The sequence below is a fragment of the Mobula birostris genome, chromosome 22 (assembly GCF_030028105.1).
Source record: "Mobula birostris isolate sMobBir1 chromosome 22, sMobBir1.hap1, whole genome shotgun sequence".
Lineage (NCBI taxonomy): Eukaryota > Metazoa > Chordata > Chondrichthyes > Myliobatiformes > Myliobatidae > Mobula > Mobula birostris.
Window position 1 is genome coordinate 16674922 of NC_092391.1, and position 17855 is coordinate 16692776.

At 41.4% G+C, this 17855-nt stretch overlaps 2 protein-coding genes across 2 annotated transcripts in view; one reads left to right on the forward strand and one right to left on the reverse strand.

The window, feature by feature from the left end:
- LOC140186189 (kynurenine--oxoglutarate transaminase 1-like) overlaps positions 1-17855 on the forward strand; it is a 158571-nt gene that overhangs the window by 13017 nt on the left and 127699 nt on the right. The gene's annotated exons all lie outside the window — the stretch shown is intronic.
- LOC140186223 (volume-regulated anion channel subunit LRRC8D-like) lies at positions 6784-9276 on the reverse strand. The gene has a single exon (XM_072240217.1). It carries the CDS (start codon positions 9274-9276, stop codon positions 6784-6786), a length of 2493 nt encoding a protein of 830 aa, XP_072096318.1.

Genomic DNA, 17855 nt, shown 5'->3' on the forward strand with positions numbered 1-17855 from the left:
CTTTAAATGATTTGGGAATTTTGATACCTTACAATCGGTTCCTTCTTGTAAGTCATTACTATACCTGCATCTAAAAGATGGAGGCTCCAACACTGACCTTTCAGATACACACTATTTAGTTTGCCAACTTAAAACATTTTATCTCTAGTCATAGCTTTATGTCTGTGAACCAACCCACAATACAAACTAAAGTAACCCCTTTCAATGGGTTTGAGGGTAATCATGTAATATTATATCAACTATCTTTTGAGAATCCAAATGCCCCACATCCCCATCAACCTGTAGATTTGATCTGGAGGATAGGTGTAACTAAAAGCCATGAGATATGAGACATGTCCATTATGTTAGGGGCATAAAGTATTTAATTCAACAAATCATTGGGATAGGGAATTGAGAGATATGATAAGCGTGAATTTAGTGCATGGCTTCAGAGAGCTAGTGGAAGTCTACAGCTGTGACTGAAGGCTCCTGCACCTCCTTTGCAGCGGTAGTAGTGAGGAGAGAGTATGGCCTGGATAGTGGGGGTCCTTGATGACGGATGCTGCTTTCTTGTTGCCGCGGTCCATGTAAATGTGCTCAATGGTGAGGATATGCTGTGATGGACGGGGTTGTATCCAGTCCAGGATATGGCAAATGCTGGTGTGTAGGCTTAACCTTTGGAGTCTGATACACCATTCAATGTGGCTGATTTTCAGTCAATCCATATTTTTGTTAAGTCCCTTAATGTCTGCCTGTCTAGGTACCATATCCGATGCGGACATTGGTGACCATGGTTTTCCATATAGATCTATCCTTCGTTCTTTGGGTAACTTCCATTTCCTCGGTGTGTAACCACCTAGCTAGGCTTTTGATGTACATAAGCCGAGATCTTCCTCTAGGTTTGCTCCCCTTGATCTTTTCAGAGAGTATGAGTTTTTCTAGCTCATCTTTCCACATGATGTGTCCTAGGAATTTGAGTTGCCTTTCTCTTATTGTTGGTATGAGTGCTCGAACTTAATACAAGATTCAAAATTCAAGTTTGTCACATGTACATCAAAACATACAGTGAAATGTGTCATTTGCGTTGACAACCAGCAAACCCAAGGGTGTGCTTGGGGAACTGCACAATTGTCACCACGCATTCTGGTGTCAATATCTTTGTTTAACAAAAGTCACCTTTATATATAAAATAACAATTGAACCAGTATCAATTGAAATTAAAATAATTACTTACTCAAGGCAAATTTTCACTTAGAACTTAATTTGAAGAGATGTTTTTCTCTCAGAAACACCTGAATTTTTCTTTTACAAATTTTAAAGGTAATATTTAAGAGAGTCAAGTTCGGAATTCACGTTCGAATGGTTAATAACATTCAGATGACACTTGCCTGAGCAATACTGATTTAAGTTCCAAAAAATAATTGGGTTTAGAACTTTGCTATTGATGATGTTTTCTAATTGTCTTCAATATTCCTGACTTCATAGAGTTATACAGCATGGAAGCAGATCCTTCTGTTCAATTTCTCCATGATGATTTTGTTTCTTCAGCGAGTTAGTCCAACCTGATTGCATTTAGCCCTTAGCTTGTCCTATCCATGTACTCATCCACATGTCTTTTCAATGTTGCTAATATGCCTGATTGAACCACAGTTTCTGGCAGTTCATTCCAAATATGCTCTACCTATCGTGTGAAGCAGCTGCGGCTGTTGTTCTCCATGGGTTCATGAGTCTGTGATGGTTCTCTATGTTTTGATGGTCAAAGCAAGCGTAGAAGGCATTGAGCTCATCTGGAAGCAAAGCCCTTCGTCACTTGATTTTACTTTATATGAGGTATAGCATTCAAGCTCTTTCATAACTGTTGCAGATCCTTCGTTGATTCAAGCTTAGTCTTCAGTTGCCACTTTGCCTGTGAGATGGCTTTCTGGAGATCACACCTGGACCTCATGTAACTTTCTGGTTCATCAGATTGAATGGTCCTGATCTGGCCGTCAGTAGATTGTGGATTTCATGGTTCATCCAGGGCTTCTGGTTGTGGAAGACTCTGAATGATCTTGTGTGGACAATAAGGTCCATGACAACCATGGTGTATTGATTCAGATTCAATGATGAGTCCTTGAACGTGGTCCAGTCCACCGACTCAAAGCAATCTCTCAGTCTCTCCTCTTCCTCCCATAAGACTATGAGACCATAAGACATGGGAGCAGGATTAGGCTATTCAGCCCACCAAGTCTTCTCCACCATTCCACCATGGCTCATCCACTCAACCCCATACACACATCTTCTCGCCATACCCTTTGATGCCCTGACCAGTCAGGAAACTATCAACTCCTGCGGTCCCCCAACTCTGTCCTTTCTTGTGGCCACAGTACATTGGTCCATGGCCACTCCCAGGGCATTCAGCAATGGTAATGCCAGTGAATATAAATAATGAGTGGCTGGATTTTCTTTTGTTGGAGGGATTCATTATTTGGCCCTTATGTGCTGCAAGAGTTGCTGGCCATTTGTCAGCCCTACCTGAACATTGTTTTGGTCTTATTGCATGCAGATGTAGACAGAGGAGTTGCAAACAGAAAGCAATCACCAGTGAATATGCCTACTTTGATCTTATGACAGGATAGTCATTGGATGTGCACTGTCCTGAGGAATTCCGACTGTGGTGTCTTGTGGCTGGGATGATTGATCCCTGACACTTCCAACCTTGTCTAAGGTATGACTCCAACTACTGGAGTGTTTTCCCTCTGCTTATTAAATTCGGTTTTACTAGGGCATCTTGATGCCATATTTGAACTTGGGTAGCTGACCTCACCTCAGCTCTAGAAATTAACTCTCTGCATCTACGTTTGGACCAAAGCTATGATGTGGTCTGGAGCTGAATGTCTTTGGTAAACAATCTGTTTGTGAGCCAGTGACAATGACTCCTTCCACCACCTTACTGATGATTTGGGGCATGCTGATCATGAGCAAATTTTGAATGTGCTACTTTTTGTAAAGAGGACATGCTTGGGCAGCTTTACGTCGTTGGGCAGATGCCAGTATTGTAACAGCGTTGGAGCAGCTTGGCTAGAGGTGCAGTTCATTTTGGTGTGCAGGTCTTCAGCATTTAAGTCAACACATTATCTAGTCCCATAACCAGGAGGGTTGAGTTATAAGGAGAAACTGGGTAGGCTGGGATTACTTTCCCTAGAATGAAGATTGCCAATGGGTGACTGTATAGAGGTTTACAAAGTCACAAGAGGCATACATAAGGTATGACTGGCAGAAGGCAAGAGTGGGGATAAAGGAGGCCTTTACTGAGATGAGAAAGTCTGCAGATGCTGGAAATCCAAGCAACACACCATGGAAGAAAGGGAACAGGGAGAGGCACCAGAGGGAGGTGATGGGCAGGTAAGGAAATGAGATGAGAGAGGGAAACGGAATCAGGAATGGTGAAGGGGGGGCTAATTACTGGAGATTGAGAAATCGATGTTCATGCCATCAGGTTGGAGGCTACCCAGATAGAATATAAAGTGTTGCTTCTCCAACCTGAGTGTGGCCTCATCACGGCAGTAGAGGAGGCCGTGGACTGACATGTCGGAATGGGAATGGGAAGTAGAATTGAAGAGTCTGGCCACCGGGAGATCCTGCTTTTTATGGAGGAAGAAATGTAGTTGCTTGGTGAAATGGTCTCCCAATCTATATCGGGTCTCCAGGACATGGAAGGAAGTGAAAGCATTTACTGGTTAGCTGCCAATGACTGTTGTTGTTCTATGGGGTCAGTGTTGGTTCCACTACTTTTCACATTACATGTTAATGATCCAGATGATGAAATTGGTGGCTTTGTGGCCAGGATTGTCGATGATACAAAGGTAGGGGAGGGTAGGCAGTGTTGAGGAAGCAGGGAGTCTGCAGGACTTGGACAGAGTAGGAAAATGGGTAAAGAAGTGGCAGGTGGGATACTGTATAGGCCATTGTATGGTCATGCACTTTGGTAGAAGAAAAAAAAAGTATAGATTATTTTCTAAATGAGGAACAAATTCAGAAATCAGATGTGCAAAGCGACTGGGGAGTCCGTAAAGGTGAACTTGCTGGGTGAGTGAGTGCTACAGAAGGCAGATGCAATGTTAACATTCATTTCAAGAGGTCTAATGTATAAAATCAGGGATGTAATGCTGAGACTTTACAAGGTGTTGGTCAGATCACATTTGGAGTATTGGGAATAGTTTTGGACCTCATGTCTAAGAAAGGATGTGCTGGCATTGGAGGGGGGGGGATCTCGTTGAAACCTACCAAATATTGATATATTATTGATTAACTTACTCATCTGAAACACAAAACAAGAGAACCTGCAGATGCTGTGAATCCAAGCAACTCACACAAAGTGCTGGAGGAACTCAGCAGGCCAGGCAGCATCCATGGAAAAGAGTGAACAGTCGACGTTTCAGGCTGAGACTCTTCAGCAGGAACCTACTAACCTGTACATCTTTGGAAAGCGGGAGGGAGCCAGAGGAAACCCACATGATCATGGGGAGAACGTACAAACTCCTTACTGGGTTACTGGCGCTGTAATAGTGTCATGCTGATGTCTATATGGAATGAGCTCCCAGAGGAAGTAGCAGAGGTAGGTGCAAGTCCAGGGTTAAAAAAAAAATATTTGGATGGGTACATGAATAGGAAAAGTTTAGAGCAGGGGTTCCCAATCTTTTTTATGCCAAGAACCCTTACCATTAAACGAGGGGTCCCTGGACCTGTGATTGGGAACCCCTGGTTTAGAGGGATAGAGCACAAAAGCGATTAGTTTATGCACATATCTTGGTCGGAGTGGATGAATTAAGCTGAAGGGCTTGTTTCTATGCTGCATGACTTTATGACCTTTTGCTCCTGGTGATCTCGGCAGTTTCTTGAATCAACTTGGCTAAATACTGACTTCTACCAATGGTAAAGGTCTCAGGAAGTCACCAGCGCAGACTAGTTCCACCAGAATGCTATCGTGGAATCTTCAGACTTGTTCTTAGCACTCTCTTGCAGGGACTTGCTGTCAGTGAGGATGTGGATTTCTTTTTTCAAAGATCTTCCCTCCCATTAGCTGTTCACCAACAATCATGGCTCAATAGGGCAGGATGGCGAGGTTTGATCTAATTATTTAGTTGTAAGGTCACTTAGTCCTGTTTAGTGCATGGAGCCAGAAGTACACAGAAAGGTGCCGGAAAGAGCCAGCAACATCATGAAGGATCCCACCCACCCTGCTCATGAGCTGCGTGACCCACTCCCATCAGGCAGTGACTTGAGATTTGGGAGGTCGACAACTCATGACTTGGCCGGTGCTACTCCTGCCTCTCAAAGTTCAGCCCTACGTCCCCAGCATGGGAGGTGGAAATGGGTAAGGCCGGCCATCAGGGCTCTGGTGAAGCTGTGTAGGTCAATCCCCTGTACAGGGGATACAATGGGTTACAGAAACATTGATGAACTCCAACCAGACCATCGTCTTTGGACAATGGAGATGGAAGGTCATCAATGGCCTATGCTCCACTGGGAGGCAAGGACCCGAGAAGTGCCACTCCTAATGTGCCATTCTGCACTCGTCATCGTACTAGTGTTGACAACCACCCAGATTGATCATAATGGCATAGCAAAGAATAGTCCTGGCAATGAGGTTACATATTTCAACGGTCAGCAGGTCTGGGTAACTAGGCCTGTGTGTTCAGAATCTATTCCATTTGGCATTATTGCTGTGCCACACAATCCCCATGGAGGCTGCCTCATTGGGAAAACAGCAGGAGGAAAACCTCAGAGAATAGCTAATCTGTGTTTTCAAATTTTGCATAAAAATATAAAAGAAGATGAGGAGAACTTTTGCAGTATACTATGAGAAAGTTAAAGAGTGACTATACTGAATACAGTAACTAAACTTGGTAAGATTTAATTTTTAATTTTACTCTTGATTTATCCATATTACCATTTGTTCCCTCAATTTTGTTCAAGCTTAGTTTTTAAAAGGCAGTCGGTGAGCATGAAGTTTTCTTCATCTGCTCATTTAAGTGCATTTATTCTGGAGATACTCAAAAGCATTGACTGCATTTATACTGCATGTACTTAGTTCAATAATGGCAACGTTCTTCGACTGTATTTCAGTTCCCGTCCCAAAACAAATGCTTGCCCACAGGTCTGCACAGAGCATCATTTATGGTTTGTCAAACAAAAAGTAAATGCTTTAGAGTTGGGGTTTCAGTGAGACCCCGTCCACTAACTGAAGTTTAGACCCCTGCTTTAGAGAATAATGGAGTGGGTCCTCCAACATTTCACAAACCCACATCATTGCAATGTCTGAGAATGGCTCCTTCAGAGAGCTTAGGTAACCACCAAGCAACCGAGTTGTAATTTTCAGAGAAAGGTAAGCACTAATATCAATGCCAGTAATCTAAAATGTTATTATTGACTGATTGTCCCTTTAGGAGGTCTTATTTTATTAGGAATACTATATGTAAACTTGCATCATTTTGAGATATCTGGTCAAATTTGGCTTTAGGTTTTAATTAACAACAAGTCATATATTAGATTCTGTTGGATTGGGTATCCTTTACCCTTATTTCCTCCTCAAGGTGCAGAAAAGACAAACACAACTATTGTAACATACAAAGGTTAACAAGAAAGCCACTGAAAATTATGCCTTCCAAACATATAATGTAGAATAATTTTATTCTTTAGTTTGCTTACATGCCAAAGCATTGGCAGAATGTTTAGCTGCAAAGTTGGTTTGAAGTTTAGAACTTTTTCCATCTTTGCGATCAGAAGTCAAAAATATTCTTTGCTTTGATCATATACCTTACTTTATACAAGGTTGTCCAGTTTGGGATATGACGCCTTGTTGGGGATTATTAGTCTGACATCCAGAGGAGCCTCCTGGTTGGACATCAGATTTGCTTTGACCGGCATAGGAAGTGTCTCGGATAAGAATTCATCTATTATCAGACCACTATGTTTCAGTTTGCTACACTGTCCAATTTCCACAGGAAGTTCTTCCAAAGGATTCCCTTTGAGTTCCAGTTTTGAAAGTAGGGAGCATTGTTGAATCTTCCCACTAAGGGAGGTAAGTAAATTATTGTTCAGCTTTAGAGTCTTGAGCCTCCTACATTGGAACAACTCATCTGGTAAAGTTTCCAACTTATTGGAGCTCAGATCTAGAAATGTAAGGTACTTGAGGTTTTTAATAGATGTGGGAATGGCCATTAGACGATTGTTACTCAAGTACAGATGATGTAGCTTCTGAATAGCAAATAAACTATTTGGTAGGGTCTCAATCTGATTGTCTGATGCATTAAATTGTTCAAGGTTGCCGATGAAAAGAAAGGAATCTGGAAGGGAAGTAATTTTGTTGTTACTGAGATTGAGGGAGGACAGTCTTGGTAGTTGCCGAAAAGCTCCAAGTTCATCCACTTGTCTGAGTTCATTTCCCTGGAGGTTCAATTCTTGCAGATTGGTGAGGCTAAAAATGCCGTGGGGTATATTGTCCAGCTGACAGTTTTGAAGGTCAAGACGAGCTAAGTTGAACATGCCCCCTAAATTGTGGAGCACTTCAAGCTTGTTCTTATTATTAAAAATTGACAGCCCTATCAAATGGGGAGCCACATACAACACGTTGAAGGGTATCTTTGTGAGGTTGCTATTGATTCGAAGGATTTTCAAATAACGAAGTTCTTTTAAGAATTCTAGTTCCAATGTTTTAGTTTCTAAATTAATGCTTCCAATCAAGGAAAGCTCTCTGAGTCGGGTCAGTTTATTGATCCATTCAGGCACCTCCTCATGAACTGAAAAAGTGACCAGAAGCGAATGCAATTTGTTGCCTAGAAAGAATAAAGCAGTTGGTTTAACGATGACTTTGCAGTTTACAATCGAAAGTTCTTCCAAGTGGACAAGGTGAGTTACCTTGGAACTTATCTTAATGTCAGTGCACAGTTCCATCCTTAAGGCCTGTAACTCAGTCACGTCGTAGACTGCCTGAGGAATTCCTGTTAACATGAAGAGTTGAAGTTCCAGCTGCTCCTTGTTATTTTGGATTAATTGCTGTCTTACCTTGTCCACAGTCCAGTCATTATTCAAATTTAACATCTTCAACTTTTTCTCACTTGCCTCGGACAGGAAGATGCAGAAGCGTGTGCAGTACAGGGGGTCATACTGATCGATCAGATGTAACAAGAAAGCAAAATCGTTCTTTACATTAGGAATGTCGCTGAACTGGGTTTCACGTTTCTCGAATGAATATTGTTTCAGGGGTGACCTCAAGATCCAAATGAGGGTGCGAAGACAAAGCCCCACATAAATGGTTACCAAAATCAGATAGAGCAGGATGAGCCTCTGCAACAGAAGGGCGATGCTAAATGTGCAAATAAAAATCTCGTAACCAATCACATTCTCCATGCCGGGGCGACATATAATGTCAAAGTTGACATCTTTAATGAATACCATAAAATAACAAAGGATCGCTAAGCACTGCAGGGATTTAAAAACCATTTGTCCAACATAGAGTTTATATATGGTGTCCTCTTGCTCTACATGAAACCTGAACTTTCTCACTTTCTCGAACAGGGATTTGGCTTGTTCTCCATCCTTCTTGTCCAGTAATTGGAACTGCTTCTTTATAACAGAGTGCGTCCGTGTTGAGCTTTTAGCGGATTCGCTGATACCTTGGCCTGCCGCTGTGCTTTTACGTTTCTCTTGCGCCCGGATGTTCATTTCGCTGCTGTTCTCTGTGACGGCCAGAGAGAGGAGTTCAGTTGTCCAGGGGGAATCGAAGCACTTCTCCAAGATGAAGACCAGATGCTCTATTTTGGAGCTTGTTTTGGGATACTTGAACCAGAAATTGCTGCAAATCATCAACGCAACAGTATGGATAAGTATGAAAGAGGAAAAGTGCTTAGAAAACCAGGGAACAGCGTGGAAATAACATGCCTGGTTGACATAGCGATACTGTTGATAGTCCAAATTTGTCTTGGTGTGTTCAACAGCAAAGATGGCATTTACCCGTGATATTTTAATGGATTTTTGATTAATTATTGTATGATGTAAATCGGTTATATTAAAATCAACATGTTTATCTGCCCAGCTTATGTTAGCATCAATAGGTGATGGAGCACTGTGAGTGGAATTAGCTTTAATTGGTAAACAAATTGTCCTATCCTTGTATATTTGCATGGTGCCCCCAAACACAGCGATCATCAACATGGTCATTGCCAAATAATCCATGAAGGTATCCCACCATGGTTTGAAGATCCGGAAGGATGGAGGAGATCTAGTTACTGAAGATATTTCTTCCAAGCTGAACATTTCTAAACACAGAGGATAAATAACATTATATATTAGAATTGATTCTCAAAGTAAAGCCTGTATCAGTAGCCAAATTTCGAATAGAGTGGTTAAAAAAAATTCAAGAACATCATTGAAATGGAGAAATTTGATACTTGCGACACCTTTACTGAAATACCGTCAGGTTCTGCAAGGTACTGATTGACAGACTTCTGTAAAGACCATTACAGCCAACAATACCATTTTATACAGGGCTTTAAACTAGTAAAACATCTATTGTTTGAAGTCCCAATGAAGTAACAAAATACAACCTCTCAAGCCGCAAATACTTCAAGGACTGGTTGATGAAAGTCTTGCTGAAAATATATAAGCTGTTGTCGTTGGTTTCTTTTCATGCCTTGTGGCGCATCGGGTGGCATTTTTGCTGTTTCTGTAGCACTGGAGTTGCTAGCTCAATGCTCAACCCTCAACCCAGCATGGATGGAAAGCTGCATCCAGATTTGATCTCAGGACCTTTCACTTCAAATTCTGGTGCTGATGCCACTACACCATCAGCTGGCTATGTAAGCTGTTAGTAAGACCACAATTGGAGTACAGTTTTGACCTTGCTAAAATGAAATGGAAGGTTCATTAGACTCGCAAACATGAGGAAATCTGCAGATGCTGGAATTTCAAGCAACACACATAAAAGTTGCTGGTGAACGCAGCAGGCCAGGCAGCATCTATAGGAAGAGGTACAGTCGACGTTTGGGGCCGAGACCCTTCGTCAGGTACAGTCGATGTTTCGGGCCGAGACCCTTCGTCAGGACTAACTGAAAGAAGGGCTAGTAAGAGATTTGAAAATGGGAGGGGGAGGGGGAGATCCGAAATGATTGGAGAAGACAGGAGGGATGGAGTTAAGAGCTGTACAGTTGATTGGCAAAAGGGATATGAGAGGATTATGGGACAGGAGGCCCAGGGACAAAGAAAGAGGGAGGGGGGAAGCCCAGAGAATGGGCAAGGGGTATAGTGAGAGGGACAGAGGGAGAAAAAGGAGAGAGAGAAAAAGAATGTGTGTATATAAATAAATAACGGATGGGGAACAAGGGGGAGGTGGGGCATTAGCAGAAGTTTGAGAAGTCAATGTTCATGGCATCAGGTTGGAGGCTACCCAGATGGAATATAAGGTGTTGTTCCTGAGTGTGGCTTCATCTTTACAGTAGAGGAGGCCGTGGATAGACATATAAGAATGGGAATGAGACGTGGAATTAAAATGTGTGGCCACTGGGAGATCATGCTTTCTCTGGCGGACAGAGTGTAGGTGTTCAGCGAAACAATCTCCCTGTCTGCGTCGGGTCTCGCCAATATATAGAAGGCCGCATCGGGAGCACCGGACGCAGTATATCACCCCAGCCGACTCACAGGTGAAGTGTCGCCTCACCTGGAAGGACTGTCTGGGGCCCTGAATGGTCGTGAGAGAGGAAGTGTAAGGGCATGTGTAGCACCTGTTCCGCTTACAAGGATAAGTGCCAGGAGGGAGATTGGTGGGGAGGGATGGGGGGGGACATCTTTCCCTCCCCCCCTTTGCTTTCCGCAGGGATCACTCTCTACGCGACTCTCTTGTCCATTTGTTCCCCCCAATATGTCAATATGTCTACGTCTACAAGAAGTGGGAAGAATTTACCTGAACCTAGTGATAAAGGTAATGGGAAAGGAAAGGTGCAAAAGGAAAGATCTGATGAAATGCCATCGTGGGCTGAAGATATCGTTCGGACACTGAATTCAATTAAGGATCAGAATGGATCAATTAAAGACCAACTGGAAAAGAATAGTAATGAAATGAAGTCATTTCTGGGAAAACCTAAAGACCTGGAAACTCAAGTTATTTCACACGAAGAGGATTGAAGATAACTAAGCAAAAGTTGTCTGAAACTATAACTCGTTTGGAAAGATATCAAAATAAGATTATAGACCTGGAAACTAGGTCTCGACGAAGGAATATAAGAATTGTTGGGCTGCAAGAAGGAGCTGAAGATGGAGATTTAACGGCTTACTTTGGTAAGCTTTTCTACACTTTATTTCCTACCATTCTATCAAAGCCGCCTGCTATAGAAAGAGCACACAGGGCGTTTATCTCGAAATTGAAGGACTCTAGTAAACCAAGATCTGTTCTGGTTTGCTTTCATCACTTTAAAATTAAAGATCAAATAATACGACAGGCAAGAAAACAGAGAGTTTTTAGATTTATGGAATCTGAGCTCCGCTTCTACGAAGATTATCCAAGAGAGATAATGAAACAAAGATCAAAATTTGCCCTGGTAATGAAACAAGCATATGATAGGAATCTTTTCCCGTCTTTGAGGTATCCAACAAGATTTAAAATCCCCCTCCCCAATTCTCCTCCTCATACTTTTTTTGATCCAAAAGCTGCACTGGATTTTGTTCAGGTAATGCCACTGTCACCGCCGCCGCTGTTGAATGATCCATCTGAAAGTCTGTTTGGCTATTTGTATATTATTCGCATTTTGGAAAGAAGATTTATGAAGGTCACTTGTATATTTCATTGAGAGACTAATTAAAGAACACGGGGAGTTGTTCTTTATTGCATATTATTGGTTTTCCTTTGGAAAGATTTATGGTTTAAGTATCTCTGCTCAAATGATCTCTGAACATTTTATGACTGAGGGAAGAAGATAAGGCGACTTGTTTCTTTAATTTAATACTTCGTAGCTAATTGGTAGTTTTTCCTACTAATAGGGCTTTTTATATATTTTTCTGTTTTATTATAACATTTGATAATTGAATTTAAAGCTTTATTAGGGAATTAATATTAAACTTAAACATGGCACTGGTTTTTCTCTCTAAGAGATGACATTATCTTGGTTCTTTCTTGTTTATCAGTCGATGGAATGTAAATTCCTTTTTTTGCTGAGACTTTATTGTCTTTCTCACAAGGTCACTCTACTTTTTTACTAACTGGGGGGAGGGAAAGAAAACACAGACAGAGCAGTCAGCAGCTTTGAATTCTATCGTAGATCGCTTGCCCTTTTCGGGTTTCCGGGTGTCGGTGGGTGGGTTTAGAGTTAGTTTTTTCCCATTGGGTGGTTCCGGAGCATGCGTGTTTTTTATTTGGTTGTATTCTTCATCACCGCCATCTTTGATCATCCTGCATTGGTATGTGCTTTGTGCATGTATAAAGTAGAATGAAATTATAGTATGCTGTTCAAACGGATTAATATAGTAAGTTGGAATGTACGTGGTTGGAATCATCCTATTAAACGAAAGAAGACTTTTAAAATTATTAACCGATTCCAACCTGATATAATTTTTGCTCAAGAGACACATATCAGGGCGGGAGATCAAAATAGATTTTTTAGATGGTGGAATGGTTTGCAATTCCACTCCACTTCTCAGAGTAAAACAAAAGGCGTGTCTATTTTCATTAAACCTAATATATTTATTCAAGAGGATATTGAATCAGATTCTAATGGTAGATTTTTAATTGTTAAAGGAACAATCTATAACAGAAAAGTTGTTTTGGTTAATTTGTATGGTCCTAACTTAGATGATCCTTTTTTTAAAAAGGTATTTGCTCTACTGCCTGATTTAAATGAATATATGCTCATAATGGGTGGGGATTTTAATTGTTGTTTAAATCCTATGATTGATAAGAGCTCAACCAATCAGCAACTTCCAAATCGATCTGCGTCATTTATTAATTCCTTTTTGATTGATTTTGGGTTGATTGATTTGTGGAGGTATCTTCATCCTGACTATAGAGAATATTCTTTCTTCTCACACGTTTATAAAAAATATTCGAGGATCGATTATATTATAATCGATCCCGGCTTCTTGCCTAGTGTTAAAACTTGCGAATATGACGCTATTGCTGTATCTGATCATGCGCCTCTGAGTTTGTCTTTTGAATTTGATGATGTCACTCTTGCCCGCCCACCTTGGCGCATGTCTCAGACATTATTGCAAAACTCTGACTTTGTCACTTTCATTAAAACCCAGATAAAAGAATTTTTTTCTTTTTAATGATATAGGGGGTATGTCTAAATTAGTTATATGGGATACATTTAAAGCATTTTTACATGGTCAGATTATTTCTTATTCAGCTAAGCTTAAAAGACAAACTAAAGCAGAATTAGATAGAATTTCAAAACAAATTAAAGATTTAGATAATATTTATGCAATTTCCCCCAATACTGATTTATTTAAACAAAGGGTGGAACTTCAATCACAATATAACCTGTTATTAACTCATCCCATTGAAGGTTATTTGCTTAAGTTAAAGAGCCAATTTTATATGTCTGGAGATAAAAATAATAAACTGCTTGCATCTCAATTAAAAATGGCAGCAGTCAAAAGGCTGATCATGAAAATTCATAGGAAAGATGGTACCTTAGCTCAGGAATATGAGGAAATTAATAAGATTTTTCAAGACTTTTATGCTGAGCTATATAAATCTCAATGTCCATTAGATTCCTCTAAAATAAATGCTTTTTTACGAAAAATTGTTTTTCCTAAAATCTCGGCTGAGGATCAAAAGATTCTCGATGCTCAAATTACTGAAGCCGAAATTCATAAAGCTATTTTTTCAATGCAATCTGGTAAGTCCCCAGGACTTGATGGCTATCTCGTAGAAATTTATAAAAAATTTGGAAAGTTGCTCTCTCCGTATATGTTGGAAATGTTTAAGGATTCTTTTGTGAAAGGTGACTTACCCTCTACTTTTTATGAGGCCTCTATTTCTTTAATTCTTAAAAAAGATAAAGATCCTACTGACTGTGCTTCATATAGACCTATTTTGTTACTGAATGTTGACGCTAAGATTTTGTCAAAGATAATGACCAGTCGGTTGGAGAATATTTTGGGTAAAATTATTTGTAAAGATCAAACAGGCTTTATAAAGGGTCGCTATTCGGAGACTACTTAACATGATATATTCATCCTCTTCTAAAATTCCACAATGTGTTGTATCTTTGGATGCTGAAATAGCGTTCTGCTCCTATATCTTACGGTCTTATTAGTGTGAAAATGGGTGCTCGATATATCCGCAGTGTGCTGAAGGAGCAATTTCTGCTCTGTATCTCTTTCTAACTACGATACTACAAACACAAATTTAGGAATTAATTCTTGTATTTTGAGACATAATTTACCTTCTGGAGTTTATCCCTTCTTCTTGCCTTTCCACTCATGTGTTCTAGCTCTTGTGTTCCTATGGGTGCCTGCAGCCTTCAGATACCTCAACTGCAAGAAAATTCTCATCAGTGAATGTCCACAAACTTTAGCTTTAGTGACAATTCACTCAAACCTGTTACTAGCTTTTCAACACCAAACCTGCTCTCATTGTCTCTGCTCAAGAAAAAGAAAAGCTGAAAGCTGATTTATGTCCAAACTTCACTTTAACAATTGTAAGAGGCTTCTTAATGTTCATATACGTACAGCTTGGTGTACCCTTGTTCCTGCTTCCCGCCTCAGAGAAGTGCCTTGAAGGATACAGTGGATTGTACTTGTTTCTGTTATTCATTACAGTATGTCACAGAACAGATTGGAACCTATAGCTCTGTCCATTTATGAGGGAACTCACAGTAGGTTCCAAGACTTGCTATGTATAAGAATGTCTTTTGTGATGTTTATGGAATATCCATTTTTTTTTAGCATTTTGAGAATGAACTAGTGTCATTATGATCTGTCTTAGATAAGGCATGATTATATCACTATATTAATGACAATGGGTGAATGAGTGTGTCACCAGCCAGGAGAGCCTAAAATGCAGATCATCTTCTTCTTCTTCTTCTTCTTTTATGGGTGCCAATCGCCGAAGAAGAAGAAGATCTGCATTTCAGGCTGTCCTGGCTGGTGACACACACAGAGTGCTGGAGGAACTCAGCAGGCCAGGCAGTCCCTATGGAAAAGAGTACAGCTGATGTTTCAGGCCGAGACCCGTCAGCAGGACTGGAGAAAAAAAGATGAGTAGAGTTAAAAGGAGGGGGAAAGGGAGGGACAAACACAAGGAGATGGGTGAAACTAGGGGAGGGGGAGGGGTGCGGTAAAGAGCTGGGAAGTTGATTGGTGAAAGAGTTACAGGGCTGGAGAAGGGGAAATCTAATAGGAGAGGAGAGGAGGGAAGGAAGAAAGAAAAGAGGGGAGGAGCACTGGAGGGAGGTGATGGACAGGCAAGAAGATGAGAGAGGGAAAAGGGGATAGGGAATGGTGAAGGGTGGGGGGGGGAGCATTACCAGAGGTTCGAGAAATTGATGTTCATGTCATCAGCTTGGAGGCTACCCTGACAGAGTATATAGTGTTGTTCCTCCAACTTGAGTGTGGCTTCATCATGACGGTAGATGAGGCCATGCATAGGCATATTGGAGTGGGAATGGGAAGGTACTTACAAGATAGGTAGCTTCCCATTGTCTCATGTTATATTTGAACTTGGGTCTCCAAAGTAACTACTCAGGGTCTCAGTTTTAATTACTAGCTTTTTTCGTCACGTCTACATCGAAACATACAAAGGAAACATAGTTTGTGTCAACGACACAACTCAGTCTGAGGAGTGCTGCCCTGCACTAGCAGCAACATAATACACCCCCAATTTACTAATCCTAACTTGTATGTCTTTGGAATGTGGGAGGAAACAGGAGCACCCGGAGAAAATTCACACAGTCTCGACAAGAATTTACAAACACCTTACAGACAGCAGCATAAATTGAACCCCGATCTTGCAGCTGGTAAAGAGTCACACTAACCTCTACACTAACCGTATTATCCAGTAACTTAACCATTTCACCACCATCATGCCCTCTGCAACGTTTTCTTTTCATGCCTTTGACACTACCTGTTCTGAATTAACAGATCCATTTTGAGAATTCCATATCCATAAGACCATAAGACAAAGGAGCAGAAGTTGGCCATTCGGCCCACCGAGTCTGCTCCGCCATTTTATCATGAGCTGATCCATTCTCCCATTTACTCCCACTCCCCCGCCTTCTCACCATAATCTTTGGTACCCTGGCTACTCAGATACCTATCAATCTCTGCCTTAAATGCACCCAATGACTTGGCCTCCACTGCTGCCCGTGGCAACAAACTCCATAGATTCACCACCCTCTGACTAAAAAAATTTCTTCGCATTTCTGTTCTGAATGGGCGCCCTTCAATCCTTGTCATGCCCCCTCATACTAGACTCTCCCATCATGGGAAACAACTTTGCCACATCCAATCTGTCCATGCCTTTCAACATTCGAAAAGTTTCTATGAGATCTCCCCTCATTCTTCTAAACTCCAAGGAATACAGTCCAAGAGCGGACAAACATTCCTCATATGTTAACCCTCTCATTCCCGGAATCATTCTAGTGAATCTTCTCTGTACCCTCTCCAACATCAGCACATCCTTTCTTAAGTAAGGAGACCAAAACTGCCCACAGTACTCCAAGTGAGGTCTCACCAATGCCTTATAGAGCCTCAACATCACATCCCTGTTCCTATACTCTATTCCTCTAGAAATGAATGCCAACATTGCATTCGCCTTCTTCACTACCGACTCAACCTGGAGGTTAACCTTAAGGGTATCCGTACGAGGACTCCCAAGTCCCATTGCATCTCAGAACTTTGAATTCTTTCCCCATTTAAATAATAGTCTGCCTGTTTATTTTTTCTGCCAAAGTGCAAACCATACACTTTCCAACATTGTATTTCATTTGCCACTTCTTTGCCCATTCTTCCAATCTATCCAAGTCTCTCTGCAGACTCTCCGTTTCCTCAGCACTGCTGGCCCCTCCATCTATCTTCGTATCGTCAGCAAACTTAGCCACAAAGCCATCTATTCCATAATCCAAATCGTTGATGTACAATGTAAAAAGAAGCGGCCCCAATATGGACCCCTGTGGAACACCACTGGTAACTGGCAGCCAACCAGAATAGGATCCCTTTATTCCCACTCTCTGTTTCCTGCCAATCAGCCAACACTCTATCCACGTTTGTAACTTTCCCAAAATTCCATGGGCTCTTATCTTGTTAAGGAGCCTCATGTGTGGCACCTTGTCAAAGGTCTTCTGAAAATCCAAATATACAACATCCACTACATCTCCTTTGCCTAGCCTACTGGTAATTTCCTCAAACAATTGTGATAGGTTTGCCAGGCAGGATTTTCCTTTAAGGAATCCATGCTGAGTTCTGCCTATCTTGTCATATGCCTCCAGGTACTCTGTAACCTCATCCTTAACAATCGACTCCAACAACTTCCCAACCACCGATGTCAAGCTAACAGGTCTATAGTTTCCTTTTTGTTTCCTTGCCTGCTTCTTAAATAGCGGAGTGACATTTGCAATCTTCCAGTCCTCCAGAATCACGCCAGAATCTATCGACTTTTGAAAGATCATCGCTAATGCCTCCGCAATCTCCACAGCTACTTCCTTCAGAACACGCGGGTGCATTCCACCTGGTCTGGGAGATTTATCTACCTTTAGACTATTCAGCTTCCTGAGTACTTTCTCTGTCGTAATTGTGACTGCTCACACTTCTCTTCCCTGCCACCCTTGAGTATCCGGTACACTGCTGATGCCTTCCTCAGTGCAGACTGATGCAAAATACTCGTTCAGTTCCTCCGCCATCTC